At 55.7% G+C, this 13,285-nt stretch overlaps 1 protein-coding gene across 1 annotated transcript; it reads left to right on the top strand.

The window, feature by feature from the left end:
* Window positions 1-9,794: 9,794 nt before the first annotated feature.
* Window positions 9,795-11,717, top strand: LOC121018880 (homeobox protein MIXL1-like). The gene is made up of 3 exons (XM_040457932.1): window positions 9,795-10,104; window positions 10,363-10,529; window positions 11,047-11,717. The coding sequence occupies exons 1-3, from the start codon at window positions 9,795-9,797 to the stop codon at window positions 11,587-11,589; spliced, it is 1,020 nt and encodes a 339-aa protein (XP_040313866.1). The 3' UTR covers window positions 11,590-11,717.
* The last annotated feature ends 1,568 nt before the right edge of the window (window positions 11,718-13,285 follow it).

Raw genomic sequence — 13,285 nt, forward strand, 5'->3', positions numbered from 1 at the left:
TGACTTTCACCCAAACATCGGAGGAATTTTGGCATTGCCTGGGGGTGTCCTAACTATAGCTGTGGGTGTTTCAGGAAGAAAGAGCAGGTGCCAGGAGGAATCTGTGAAACGTGGCTGTTAAACGTGGGGGGGGAGGGGGGGAGAAACGGATTAGGAGGCAGTCCCACGTTTAAGATACACGGTCCCCCTCTTAGAGTCTGTTTGGGGCCCCGATTGCGGACCCGGACGAGAGAGCCTGGCCCGAGGAAGTTTTCCTGGGGCAGCGCTGCATTTCTTCCCGACCCACGGCGTCCGACAGCAGCACTGGGAGAATTCTGAGTTTTGACACTCGTGGGAGTTTGGCGCGTTGGCCTTGCTTCCTCAGTCCGAATTTCCCTTTCGTGTTTTTTGGGCCGGGGTGATCGGCAGCCACGAGCCTTTCGGCGGGGGCCGCGCCCGCGGCCCCACGAGGCACAGGGTGGGAGGAGGTAGGAGAAGCGGAGAATGTCCGAGGTGCCTCGCTGGCCGGTTTCCGTGGTGTGAATCCTCCCACTGTGGCTGATTTCAAGGCGCCAGTCTGGGCTCGCGGACCCAGAGCGGGACGCATGCCATCTGGGCTCACGAGCCGGTAGGAGCTGGCCCCAGGCCCCTGGTGCAGGAAGGGGTGTCAGGAGGCGGGCACGGTGTGCAGAGAGGCTGGGGGGGCTCAGATGAGTTTTCTGGGTCCAGGCCAGGACAGGTGCGCACAGCCTAGACCCCCGAGACCCCTGCACACTGGGGTCACCAGAGGCCACAAAGCTGGTTTACTCAAGCACGCCGTGTGAACGTCTCTCAGGGGCCTGGGCCACGCTGGCCTCTGGGCCGTTAGACCCCCGGGAGTGGCTCAGAGTCCAGCCTGGGGCACAAAGGATACACAGAGGGGTAGGGGCTGGGGGCCACAGACACAGGCTAACCGGGGCTGAGAGGTCAGGAGGCCCCCTCATTCTGTATCCCTTTTTCCACTCACCGGAACTCCAGTCCCCTTCCCGAAAAGCCACTCACGGAGCGACAACAATTAAAATGTTGACTCTCGCTTGAAGTCTGGGTGATTTTTTAAAAAATTTCTGTGAAGGGGCAGGCGGCGTGGGGGTGGGGTGGGGTGGCGGAGACAGGGGGTTGCTCTGTCCTTTTCCTGTCTCCCCCACCTGTATCTCTGGGGTCATGGGTCTGTCCACGTGCTCTCTCCGTCTGGTCGCCGACTTTTCCTCGGTTTCTCCCTAAAGCCAATTAAGCAGGGATGTGGACTCCAGACGGCTAGCTTCTCCTACCTGCTGTGACCTCCCTGGGCACCAACCCCCCCCATCCCCCTCTGCGAGGAAGGGGGGATGGCCACGCTTCCTGCCTTGGTGGCCCGTGTAAAGATTCAAGCCCTCCCTATCAGCCACCTTCAGTCCCCCCGCCCCAGCCATGTCCCTCTCATCTCTGCTTTCCTCTTTCTTTTCTTTTTTGTCCCTGGCTTTCTGTCTCTCCAACTGTAAAACACCACTGTCTGCCCCTGCTCTCCATCCCTGAGTCCCAGGTTAGGGTGTGTGCGTGTTGTGGGTCCCTGGGGAGGGGACCCAGGGTTGGTGGGGACAGACAGACTTGCCGTCCAAGCCGGGGTCAGCCACTTCTGCTCACGTGACCCTGGGCATTTCTCCCCGCCTCAGTTTCCCCACCTGTAACACTGAGAAGACCTACCTCGAGAGAATGAGACGAGATCATTGTACCGAGTACCTGGTGAGCGTCCAATAAACATTTATTTTTGTGCTAAAATATCCCGCACATGAAACTGACCATTATTATCATCTTAAAAGTGTGCAGTTCGGTGGTTTTAAGTACATTCACAGAAGAGGCCGTGCAGACACAAGAGGCCACATATTACACGATGCCGTTTATTTGTTTGTTTGTTTGTTTATTTATAATGTTTATTTTTAGGAGAGACAGAGCATGAGTGGGAGAGGGGCAGAGAGAGAGGGAGACACAGACTCCGAAGCGGGCTCCAGGCTCTGAGCGGTCAGCATAGAGCCCGGCAATGCGGGGCTCGAACTCACCGACCGCGAGATCATGACCTGAGCCGAAGTCAGACGCTTCACCGACTGAGCCACCCAGGCGCCCCGGGGGAATATTCTACGTCTTGATAAGAGTAGTGGTTCCATGACTCTATGTGATCGTCCAAATGCCTCAAACCGTACTGTTAAAATGAGCCAATTTTATACCATATAAACGAGACGTCGATAAATTGGAAGCAAAAAGGAAAAACCCACTGAGCACACACTATGTGCCAGACCCCGGAGAAAGCCAGTCCAAACTCTTTTAATTCTCAGAGATGACCCACGCGAGAGGTGCTGTTCGTATCCGACGGTGCTGTGACCATCCCCCTTTCACAGATGAGGAAACCGAGGCAGTGGGAGGTCAGGCGACCTGCCTAGGATCTCACAAATACGAAGAGGCAGGGCTGGGATTTATATTCATCTTGCCGGACCCTCTGGGACCCCCTGGCTTTTCTCCCCTCCCCTCCGACTGTGGTCCTCCCTCATCCTTCCTTCCTCCGTCCCCTCAGGTATGTGTCTGCATCCTCCCCCCCCCACCCCCCACCCCGGCCCTCCTGGTCTCCGGGCCCCTCCCTGGTTGTCTCCTCTGTCTCCCTGAACCGGACTAATTTAGCAAATGCTCCAATCTTCTTATGATGGTCCAGGCTCAGCAGAATGGCTGGGAATTAGCAGGGATTAGGTTCAGACACATGACCCGCCCCCCCCCCATCCCTGGGGGAGGCAGAGGAGGGGCGGAGCCCTCCGCGAAGACAAATGAGTTCTAACTGCGGGACGCCTTCCTCCGTGGCAAATCACGCCTAGGACATGTGGTACTAATGAGATCACAACCAAACTCTCCAGTGGGCGCTTACCATGTGCCAGGAGCTGTTAGACACTTGTATTTCTCCCTCCCTGAATCTTCATTCCAGCCTCATGCGGTGGGCGCCATCCCCCAGCTCCCCTATTTTATGGATGAGGATGGGTTAAGGAACCTTCCCAAGGCAAACAGGATCCAGTCTCAGCCTTCCCGGTGCTTCTCAGGGCAAACATGGAACAGAGGCTGGGAGGGGACAATGGAATGGCTGGCCACACAGCGTGCAAGCATGACCTCTGCTTCCAGCCCCTCAGAGTATGGAGGAGATGGCGGGGGGGGGGGCCCATCCAGAGGAGGTGAACACGGAGAGTCAAGTGCACTGGGAAAAGGAGGAATAGAAAGGACAGTGGAGGAGGGGATTAGGTAGGAAAAGAGAAGCCCAGACAGATGCTAGGAAGGGACTTTGTGCAAGTTGTGCGTCCTTCCTTAAGAAGGTGGTAGAATCCTCCAGTGAAGTCTATGGGGCTGGAGTTTTTGGGTAGGAAGGTTAACTATGCACTTAGTTTATTCAGCAGATATATCATGGTTCATATTTTAAGATTTCTTCTTGGGTCAACCTCAGAAAGTTGTATTTCTCAAGGAATCCGTCCATTCTTTTTTTTTTTTTAAGTTTGTTTTTTTGTTTTTATCTATTTATTTTGAGAGAGGGTGCGCACAACCGGAGAAGGGACAGACAGAGAGGGCGAAAGAGAGTCCCAAACAGGCTCCACACTGCCAGCGCAGAGCCCGACGCGGGACCTGAACTCACGAACCACGAGATCATGACCTGAGTGGAAATCAAGAGTCGGATGCTGAACTGACCAGGCGCCCCCCAAATTGGTCCATTCTTCTCTACGTTGTCAAACGTGTTGGCATAAATTTGTTCATGATCTTCTAATTTCCACTGGATTTTTCCGTAGCATTAAAGGATATATCAGGCCCAGATAGGAAGAAAGCCTAAAGCCAACCACCTTTAATGTCATCTCAAGAAGTTAAAAATGAGGAAAGAAATAGTAAAGATGAGAGCAGAAATTAATAAAATAAAAAATACACAATAAAAAAAAGACATGAGCTGTTTTGCTAAAGGCTATGGAAATCAGTACAAAAATACTCACAAAGATACCAAGAATGAACATGGGGCGTTATGAAGAGTCCTACATTAAGATATCAATGATCGGGGTGCCTGGGTGGCTCAGTCGGTTAAGCGTCCGACTTCAGCTCAGTCCATGATCTCATGGTTCATGAGTTCGAGCCCTGCGTCGGGCTCCGTGCTTCAGCTCGGAGTCTGAAGCCTGCTTTGGATTCTCTGTCTCCCTCTCTCTCTCTGCCCCTACTTCTGCTCATGCTCTGTCTCTTTCTCTCTCAAAAATAAATAAATGTTAAAAAAAATTAAAAAAAAAAAGATATCAATGATCATGAAAGGATACTATGAACAACCGTGTGCCCAGAAATTTGAAAATTCAGATGACGAACTCCTAGCAAAACACAACTTACCAAAGCAAGCATGCACAAAAATGTAAAATCCGAATAGTCTTATTAAAGAATAATCCAGGGGTGCGCCCACTGGCTCAGTTGGTATGACTCTTGGTATTGGGGTGGTGAGTTCGAGCCCCACATTGGGTGTGGACTTTACTTAAAAGTAAGTGAATAAAAAATAAAACACAAGGGGGCGCCTGGGTGGCTCAGTCGGTTGAGCGTCCGACTTCGGCTCAGGTCATGATCTCACGGTCTGTGAGTTTGAGCCCCGTGTCAGGCTCTGTGCTGACAGTTCAGAGCCTGGAGCTGCTTCGGATTCTGTGTCTCCCTCTCTCTCTGCCCCTCCCCTGCTCATGCTCTGTCTCTCTCTGGTCAAAAATAAATAAACATGATTAAAAAATTAAAAAAAAAATAAAACACAAGTACATTATTTATTTATATATAAAAAAGAAGAGGAATCCATAATTAACATTTTTCACACAAAGAACACACCATGCCCATTTGGCTTTGCCAAGGAATTTCACATAACAGTTAAGAAGGAAATCAGGGTCACCTAGGTTGCAGTCAGTTAAGCGTCTGACTCTTGATCTCAGCTCAGGACTTGATCTCAGGGCTGTTGTTTCAAGCTCTACATTGGGCTCTGATGGGCATGAAGTATCTAACAAAATCTGTGCGTGATGGCTACACAGAAAACTATACAATAAAACATCAACCAAAAGGACTGAAATAGACCATCATGAACGGGCAAGGCGCTCAACTTCATCGGCCGTCAGGAAAATAAAAAATGAAGCCACAGTGATCTTTGTCTACCGACCCATTGGCGTGGCAAAAATTAAAAGACAATGCTAAGTTTGGGGGAGGATATGGACGAAACGGAAGTATAAACTGGTAAAATCACTTTAGAAATCGATCAAGCACAATCCACTGGCGCTGAGCTCAGGAAATTCCATGGCTATATGGCTCACAAATTCCACCCCTAGGAAGACACCAAAAGAAATGCACACACCTGTGTGTCGCAAGACACGCACAAGAATGTTCACAGTGTCAGTGTAATAACACAAAACTGGAACCAAACCAAATGCACACGGACGAGAGGATGGATAAACCAACCGTGTCATACCATGCAATGGAAAACCGCACAGACATCAGAATGCAGACAGACCATGGTCCACAGGCAATAGGGCAGGGCGGGGGAGGGGGGCTCTTGCAGACAATGATGAGCGACAGAAGGCAAATGCAAAAGAGGACGCATTCTGTGATTCTATGCCTGTCAAGTTTAAAACCAGGCAAAACGAACCTATAGGATCAGAAGACAAGATGGTGATTATCTTTGCTTGGTGGAGCATAGGGGAGCTCGGGGGTTGCTGGGAATATTCTGTTTCTCTCTGGGCAGCGGATGTAGGGGTGTTCTCTGTGATAACTTGTTGCATTTTTCTCAATGTTATATTCAGTGAAACGTTCCCTTTGATTTTTTTTTTTTTTTAATGTTTCCCCTTAAAGAAGCTAAGGTCTGGGACCAAGGCCAGGGGTAGGGGCCCAGGTTGAGGAGGGAGGCATTCACCTACAGAGGTGGTCCCTGATTTGTCCCGATTCAGACCAGCTAAATCAGCATCATCTGGGAACTTGTCAGAAAGGCAAATTTGGGGTCCCACCCCCAGAACCCATTGAATCAGAAACTAGTCGGGAAGGGGGAGGCTTGGTAGTCTGGGTTTCAATAAACCCTTTAGGGGATTCTGATGCTGCATAGAATTTGAAAATCTCTGAGGAGAGGTGCTAGAGAGGGAGGCTGGTTCTTCAGGCAATTATAGTGTTTGATCTGTGTCACCTGCAGGGTGGAGACCTCGCAGACAACCAGTGGCTTTGCCCTGGGGACAAATCTGTAGGGACAGGAGTGGGATCTCCCAGGTTCTTTCCTGAGCAGATGTCAGCAGCATTCAGCTCTCATGCACGTGTAGACAGACCCTGGGATAGTCCCATTGTACAGGTGGGGAACATCAAGGCTGTGGGGGGAGGAGGTCTTTGCTCAAGGTCAGGCAACTGATGATGGTAAGGACCTCCGGGGATTCCCAACTGCTCAGTCACAGCATTTGGCATGTTGACTTCAAGGGATTTGCTAAATAGGGGAACTAGACAGGAGCTCCCAACAGCCGGGAGCTGGCCAGGTGCTCACAACCAAGACTTGGTTCCCTCCGGTTGCCTAGAAGGTCAGTCTTTGTGTTGAAGTGATCATGTCTCCGTAATCGTGTCTGATCGCTAAGAGAAACACGCACATGGTCCAAACCGCCAAAGAGACGATGTTCCCCACGCAGACTAACACGGGTGACATTACCCATACAAACGCTGGCTCCAGTCTCTCCAACCTCCCCATCTTCTAGACGTGACAGCCAATCACAGAACGACCCCCGTCTCCTGACATCATCCAACCCAGAGCAAAGCCTTGCTGACTTTTTTTTTTTTAATTTTTAACATTTATTTATTTTTGAGAGAGAGAGAGAGACAGAGACAGAGACAGAGACAGAGATGAGCAGGGGAGGGGCAGAGAGAGACACACACAGAATCCGAAGCAGGCTCCAGGCTCCAAGCCGTCAGCACAGAGCCCGACGCGGGGTTCGAACCCACGAACGGTGAGATCATGACCTGAGCCCACGTCGGATGCTTAACCGACTGAGCCACCCAGGCGCCCCCCCCCCCACCTTTTTACCATTTTTTAAATGTACAAGTCAGTGCTGTTAACTCCATTCACGATTTGTGCAATTATCACCACTATCCATCTCTGGGGATTTTTCTATCATCCCAAACCGAAACTCTATCCCCATTAAGCACTGAGTCCCCATTCCCTACTCTTGCCAGCCCCTGGAATCTGCTTTCTGTCTCCAGGCCTATGGGGATATGCTTATATGGGTACAAGTATGTGCTTGAGTCCCTGACTTCAATTCTTTTGTGCATGAAAATCACTTTTCTTGGAACCTTCCCCCAGATCATCTCATACAAGCCCTCGTCCTATATAGGTCCTTTCAAACATCCTCTTACTGAGATACCCCAGGGTTTCCATGGTGTGTGTCCCCGCTCCCTGCAATGGGATGCTAAACCCACATTAGCTCAACTCCTGGTGTCCTGATGGTCCTCAGCTGAGGGACATTGACTGCTATCATCAAGTCTGTTTCCAAAACCAGCCTACACCCCCAAAGCATGAGAAGGTCGGATTCTCTGTCCTCTTGTTACTGGACAGAGGACCCGTTCCAGACTCGGGTTCTGCTGCTTGCTGCTAGGAAGCCAGTACTCAACACACAAGTGTTGGTGGGAAAGGAAAAGGTGCCTTATTGAGGAAGCCAGTGACCTGGAAAGATGGTGGGATAATATCTCAAAGACCACTTTCCTCCGTCCAGGGGGAGCCGGAGGGTTTAAAGGGGAAGGTGAGGGGTGCTTGGGTGGCTCAGTCGGTTAAGCGTCCAACTTCGGCTCAGGTCACGATCTCACAGCTCGTGAGTTCGGGCTCCGCGTCGGGCTTTGTGCTGACAGGTCGGGGCCCGGGGCCTGCTTCGGATTCTGGGTCTCCCTCTCTCTCTGCCCCTCCCCCGCTCGCATTCTGTCTCTGTCTCTCTCAAAAATAAATAAACATTAAAAAAAAAAAATTTAAAGGGGAAGGTGAGGAAAATGGTGCAGCAGAAGCCTGCGGTCGACATCGAATCATTTGTCCATGCAAGGCTTCCCGATTCTTCCAATAATCTGTCAATAATCAAGGCTCTCAGGTGTCTGCGAGGAAAAGCTAGTCCCCAGCCCCAAACAAGCCCCATCCAGATACCTCCCTGCACCGGGAACCCATCACTGAGGACACCAGGGCTAGCGGTGGCCGCTTTCCAGTGTATCTTCTGGAAAGTCTGGTCCGTGGTGCCTCAAGGTCAGCGGTCTGCAGGATCCCGAGGGGAGTAGGCTAGTTCTGCTACAAACTATGGGGTGTAGGCAGCAAGCAACACGCTGGAAGCAAGTTAACCCTAATGACCAGTGTGAGGGGCCCCCAGGTGGCTCAGGTCATGATCTCACGGTTTGTGGGTTCGAGCCCCCCATCGGGTTCTCTGCCGTCAGCGCAGAACCTGCTTTGGCTTCTCTGTTCCCCCTCTCTCTCTGCCCCTCCCCCACTTGTGCTGTCCCTCAAAAACAAATAAACATTAAAAAAAAAAAGGAGAGGAAAAAGAAAGACCCACGTGAGCACCGTCACAATGCCATCGGTACACCCAGGCACGACCCCTCTTCTCGATCTGGGCCAATCTCATCAACAAAATGGTACATTTAATTTCTATTAAAAATGAGAGAGAAGGCGGCCTCTGGGCGCATCTTAAAGACCAAGGACATTGCTAGAGGATCCCTCGTTGACTGCAGAGCCCTCGACTTGGTGACCCCTGTGTTCCCACCTGCCCAAGAAGGAGAAACAACGTCCAGTGAAGGCGGAATGTTGCCGGAAAGGAAGGAGCACGGAGGCGCACTGACGCTGTGATGGCACCGTGAGATGCTCGGGCCGTTCAGGAGAGCGAGGTCCACCTTGAACAACGCGATCCCTCTGCCACCTATGATTCGGTGCGCGATCGCCTAGTTAACCTTCATCTAGCACTGATGGTCATAAGAGGCCCCTCGCTGCCCGGGAACTGAGGCTTGTAAGCTGCGTGCTTCGGACTCGAGTCCTGAGCAGACCCCAGGCCAGCGAGGAGCTCAGCCTGAGGTCTAGATGTGGGTCTATGCAGCTGGGGGGGGCGGGGGGGCTGGGCCCCTGTGACCCCAGCTCCTGAGTCCAGCCCCTAAGGCAGCCCCAGCTCATTCATTCACAAAGACACGGGGGCAGCCATCCACCTGCTGCCCCGTCGGCCTTCATCCCATAGGAAGACCGGCACGGACCCCGAGCCATCACCGGGGCCACGTGTCTGAGCACCCGCCCCGTCCAGGACTTGGGGGGAGACTCGGAGAAGGGACCAGAGGGCGAGCCTGGTGTTGGGGGCCAGCGGGGAGGCTGCTGGACCGACCAGGCGGGAGAGGAGGGGGCTGGACAGGGAGGCGGGGGAAGGGCCCCCAGGACTCGGGGGGAGGGGACGACGCCCGGGGCACTGGCTGGAGGGGCCCTTTCCTGGGCTGGGGACCCCCACAAGGGGCAATGCGGGGTTCCCTGGGCTAGAGCCCCCCGAGGGTGGCACCAAGGCTGTCTGGCCACTGAGGCCCCAGCCCCCAGGCCCCAGCCCAGGGCCTGGGTATCCAGAAGCTGCTCAGTAAGGAAAGGATTACTCCCTCCTGGGACTCCTCCGGGGGCGGGGCTGAGGGTGGGGAGAGCGGGAGAGTCCCAGGACCCTCAGGGTGTGTCTGGGTGGGCACGGCAGGCAGGTGGGATTTAAGGCCCCGGTGGGGCGGGCAGGGCCCCACACGCAGGCGCAGGCGGCGGACCAGCGGGCAGGATGCAAGAGCCAGGCTCCCCTGAGGGTGCGCCTGGGCCTGCGCCAGGGGCCGGGGCTGAGGCTGGGGAGGCCTCCGGGCCTCCAGAGGAGGCCCCCAGTGTTGGGGAGGGCGTCCCGCACCAGGCTGTGGGGACTTCGTGGGGCCGGGACAGAGGGCCTGGTGCACGGCCGCCCCCTGTGAGCAGCGTCAGGGTGGCCCTGGCCCTGGATGGGAGGGCTGGGGGGCCAGGCGAGGTGGGAGCCCGCCTGCCTGGGGCAGCGGCCTGGCTGGGCCTGGGGAGCTCAGCCTGCCTGCCTTCCGCGGCCGTGGGTGCTGGGATCACAAGACAGCCGTCACTGCGCCCATTTCAAAGGTGTGCCCGCTGAGGCCCCGACACAGGGCACAGAGACTTGGGCTGGACCGCGAGAGCCAGGGCCCCACCCCAGGGCGTCGGGTCCAGCTGCCACCTCTCATGCACAGCCGTGCCTCCCACCTGCTCGTCGGGGCCTGGCCCGGGCAGGGGGAGGGTCTTTGGGGGGCGGGGGGCCGTCTGTGGGGCTTGTCTGAGCCCGTCTCTCCTCGGGTCAGGCCCCCCGTCAGCCCGAACGCTCCCGAGGCCCCGGAAGAAGCGCACCGTGTACCTCAAGGAGCAGCTGCAGGAGCTGGAGAGACACTTCTGGGCCAACCGGTACCCGAGCTACCAGGAACGCGTGGCCCTGGCAGCCGGGCTCAACCTGGACGAGCACCAGGTGCAGGTAGGACCCCCGCCCCCTCCGTCCCCACTGGCCACAGGGTCCACTAGGAAGGTGGCACTCCTCCGGCCGGACCACCTGCCGTCTGTCCCGGGCTACAGGGGAGAAGACACGCCAGAGGGTCCGAGGGCTCCCTTGGGTCACAGGGCTAGCAAGGGGCCCCCTGTGGGGACTCAGGGCCGGACCCCAGGCTCACGGCCACCCTGTGCTGCGCGAACCCGCCGACATGAGCCCGCCCAGACTGACGGTTGGCTGGGTGTCGGGGCACCAGAGCTCAGGGCCTCTGGGAAGGCGGGGGACCCTCTGAGGCAGGCCCCTTCCTGGCCCCTGGGCTCCCGGTGTCCAAGTCCCGCCCCCACTGCCCCCTGCATCCTCGGGGGACCTTGAATTGGGCTCCGGGGGCCCTAGGGAGAGCTCTGCGGCTGCCTGTCTCCTGAGCCCCCCACACCTGGGACAGAGGCTTGTAGGTGCCCCTGCCTAGCCCGTTTACCCCTCCGCCTTGTCCCCTTGGTCCCTCCAGGTGTGGTTCAAGAACCGCCGGGCCAAGCACTCCAGGCTGCCCAAAGGGCGAGGTCGGGGAGCCAGCCCAGCGGCGCCCGGGGGCCGCGGAGCCGGCGTCCCCCAATGTGTCCCTGCCCCTCCCCCCGTCCTTGTTCCCGCCCGTGTCCCTGAGCACGCCCCGGTCGGGGTCCCTGTCCCTGCTGGCCCCGCGTTCCCTGGGGGCCCAGGCGCCTGTCACCCCGCTCCGCACAGCCCCCGGGGGGGGGGCCGGCGCCCCCCCCGCGGCAGAGCCCGGCACCTGCAGCCTGAGCGCCGCCCCGCGGGCCCAGCAGGGCTTCCAGGGGTCCGTCCAGGCTGCACCAACCCCGGCTCCCGCCCCCGCCCGGCTTCAGGGATGCTCCGGCTCAGACATCTGGCCAGACGCCGGCTGCGTACTAGCCCCCAATTTCACAGCGGTCGTCTCCCCCCAAGACCCCTTGGAGGGATCCCCTTTCCCCTTGATGGCCCAGTCCCAGGAGGGAGAAGACCCTGCAGAGGACACAGACTCGGACTCTGCTACTGAATCTATAGGCGAATCTGTCTCCGAAAAGCCCTGCAGTTCCCACGGGGCCAGAGGGGACTAGGGTGTCGTCGGCTTGCGCGCCCGTCGCGTCCACGTGGGTGCGGACCTGGCCGGGGGGTCGGGCTGCACACCGGATCATCAAGTCCTCCTGTCATCCCACCTGTGGAGGCGGCATCTTGTGGTCACCGTGTGGCCACCGGACATCGCGTGGCTCAGGTGTCCCCGCATTTAGGGCGCACGTGGGCGTTTCGGTGGGTTCCCAGGTCTGGCGTGGAGCTCCTTGCTCCCAGCGTCTGTTTCGCGGATGCTCGGAGCGCTTCCTCTGCAGGCCTGGGGCAACCTCATTGGGAATTTAATCGAAATCGCATCAAATCCATAAATGGTATGAGGACGAACCGACATCTTTCCAACAGGGGGCTTTCCAACCTGAGCATAGAACTCAACTCGTTCATTTGGTGGTTTGCAAAGACGCTCCGCGAAATGTTATTTAACCGCAGAGGTCTCGGGTGCATCTTTCTGGAGGGTGGTTTTGTAGCATTTTTTATCTTCACGGAGCCTGACTTTTCAGATGATATGTAAACACTTGTTTTTAGTTTTTATTTATTTTTTTTTTTTAATTTTTTTTTCAACATTTATTTATTTTTGGGACAGAGAGAGACAGAGCACGAACGGGGGAGGGGCAGAGAGAGAGGGAGACACAGAATCAGAAACAGGCTCCAGGCTCCGAGCCATCAGCCCAGAGCCTGACGCGGGGCTCAAACTCACGGACCGCAAGATCGTGACCTGGCTGAAGTCGGATGCTCAACCGACTGCGCCACCCAGGCGCCCCTAAACACTTGTTTTTAAATCCATTTGTCCTGTATGTAGGATTCACTGCTGTAGTTACTTTGTATCCAGGCACCTGGTTCGGTATTTTTAATCCTGAGGATTTTCCAGGACCTTGTTTGTGGATTGATAATTTGGAAATTAATAAAGTTCATGGTCACCTTGGAAATGTTTTCCTGCAGAGCCGGCTGGTGTTATGCCCTTCTGTATACTGAAGCCCCCCCTCCCAACTCTCCTGGAGAAACCCCCTCACTCCTTCTTTCTGCCGCTGTCTCTTCCCCCTCCTTTCCACTTCTTCCTGCCCCCCCACCCCCCCATGGCCGTCCTGGCCCCGGGGGTCTCCCCACAGCTGCTTCTCTGACCCCATCCTGGTTCCATTTAGCAAATGCTCCAATCCTCTTAGGCCAGACCGGCCTCGGCAGAGCAGAGAGGGAATTAGATCAGATTTGGGGGAGGGGTGCTCCTGTGTCAGGCCCTGGAGGGGAGTGTGGGGGTCGTGGAGACCCGGCCAGGATGTAGTGAAAACCCCTCCTTATCAGACACCGACACCCCAACCCAGTCGTCCCCGGACACAATGCAGGGAGAAATCTAACTTAGCGTCCATCCCAGCCCAGGCGGGAGCTGAGACTTCCAGAGAGTCCCTGAGGACTTCCCGAGGTGGGGCGAGGGATGGAGGGGTAGGAGGAGTCAGGTAAGATTCAGACTCACCCACCGGGCAGGGGGAGGGAGGCTGGTGTCCCCCGGAGCCACCGATTGGCAACCGGATGCATTTCATAACAATGGAGACAGGTTGCTTTTGCCCGGACCGGCTGCCCAGAAAGTGAGTGGCTTAAGAAACACTGATCCCTCCCGTCTTTACCTTGTCAATTCC

The sequence above is a fragment of the Herpailurus yagouaroundi genome, unplaced genomic scaffold, assembly GCF_014898765.1.
Source record: "Herpailurus yagouaroundi ecotype Mexico unplaced genomic scaffold, PumYag 220, whole genome shotgun sequence".
NCBI lineage: Eukaryota > Metazoa > Chordata > Mammalia > Carnivora > Felidae > Herpailurus > Herpailurus yagouaroundi.